A 973-nucleotide genomic window follows, 5' to 3' on the forward strand; every position below is an offset into this window, starting at 1 on the left:
GCGGGATGAATTCAGACAAGGCCCTGGCAAGTCCCCACCAGCGCAGCAAGGGCTGACCCTGCCTCCCACCGCGGCCACGGGCACGCCGGCAGACATGGGACCGCGCTGACACCCCGCTTCTGCAAACTGCGGCATCGCAACACTAAGAGACCTGTCCAAGGTCCCAGCCAATCGGGGCAGCGCTGGTGATTGAACCCAGGAGTCCTGGGGGTCCCAGCTAGTCGATGGGGCAGCGTCAGCAGCCCTTAGCACTACGAGGGCTGGCCCCGGGGCACCGACTGGGACCCGCCCGAGCTGGCGCTAAGAAGACACAGGCAAGGCGGCACAGCACCACGTGACCTTCTATGCCAGCTTTCCCCTTGTGGCGCCAGGAGGGAGGCGTGTCACGTGATGTGGGCGGGGAGGGGCGGAGGAGGAGCACAGTGAGCTACGTGACCCGTGCGGGGCGGGGCCGGGCCGTGAGGGGGGATTAGTCACGTGATTCGGGCGGCCCGGAACGATCCGAGGAGGCGCTGTGCGGCCGCCATTTTCCTGCGGCGCCCAGTGAGCGTGTGTCCCCCGACCCCGGCCGAGCGGAAGGAGCGAAGGGCGGGGGCGGGGGGCAGGAGGAGGGGTCGCTGCCCGGGTGACAGGGCCGTCCCCGGGGGCGGAGCGCAGCGCAGCTGCCCGCGGCGGGGCAGAGCGACGTGTCTGAGCGGGTCCGTCCCTCTGTCCCGTCCCAGCCCGGCGCCGCGCGGCCCCGCAGCACCATGTCCGGCCAGAGCCTCACCGACCGCATCACGGCGGCGCAGCACAGCGTGACCGGCTCGGCCGTCTCCAAGATCGTCTGCAAAGCCACGACCCACGAAGTTATGGGCCCCAAGAAGAAGCACCTGGACTGTGAGTACCGGGGTGTGTGTGGCAGAGGTTCCCCCGGGAGCCCTGGGGTCTGTGAGTACCGGGGTGTGTGTGGCAGAGGTTCCCCCGGGAGCCG

At 70.0% G+C, this 973-nt stretch overlaps 1 protein-coding gene across 17 annotated transcripts in view; it reads left to right on the plus strand.

The window, feature by feature from the left end:
• The first annotated feature begins 515 nt into the window (after positions 1 to 515).
• PICALM (phosphatidylinositol binding clathrin assembly protein) overlaps positions 516 to 973 on the plus strand; it is a 118,537-nt gene continuing 118,079 nt past the window's right edge. For 16 of the 17 annotated variants that reach the window (XM_034759011.1, XM_034759009.1, XM_034759012.1 and 13 more), the window contains exon 1: positions 750 to 879. In XM_034759011.1, the coding sequence (XP_034614902.1) occupies positions 750 to 879 (130 nt within the window). Of the gene's footprint in view, positions 880 to 973 lie in introns of all 17 variants that reach the window. The other variant, XM_034759008.1, reaches the window with a different exon arrangement.

The sequence above is a fragment of the Trachemys scripta genome, chromosome 1, assembly GCF_013100865.1.
Source record: "Trachemys scripta elegans isolate TJP31775 chromosome 1, CAS_Tse_1.0, whole genome shotgun sequence".
NCBI classification, from domain to species: Eukaryota; Metazoa; Chordata; order Testudines; family Emydidae; genus Trachemys; species Trachemys scripta.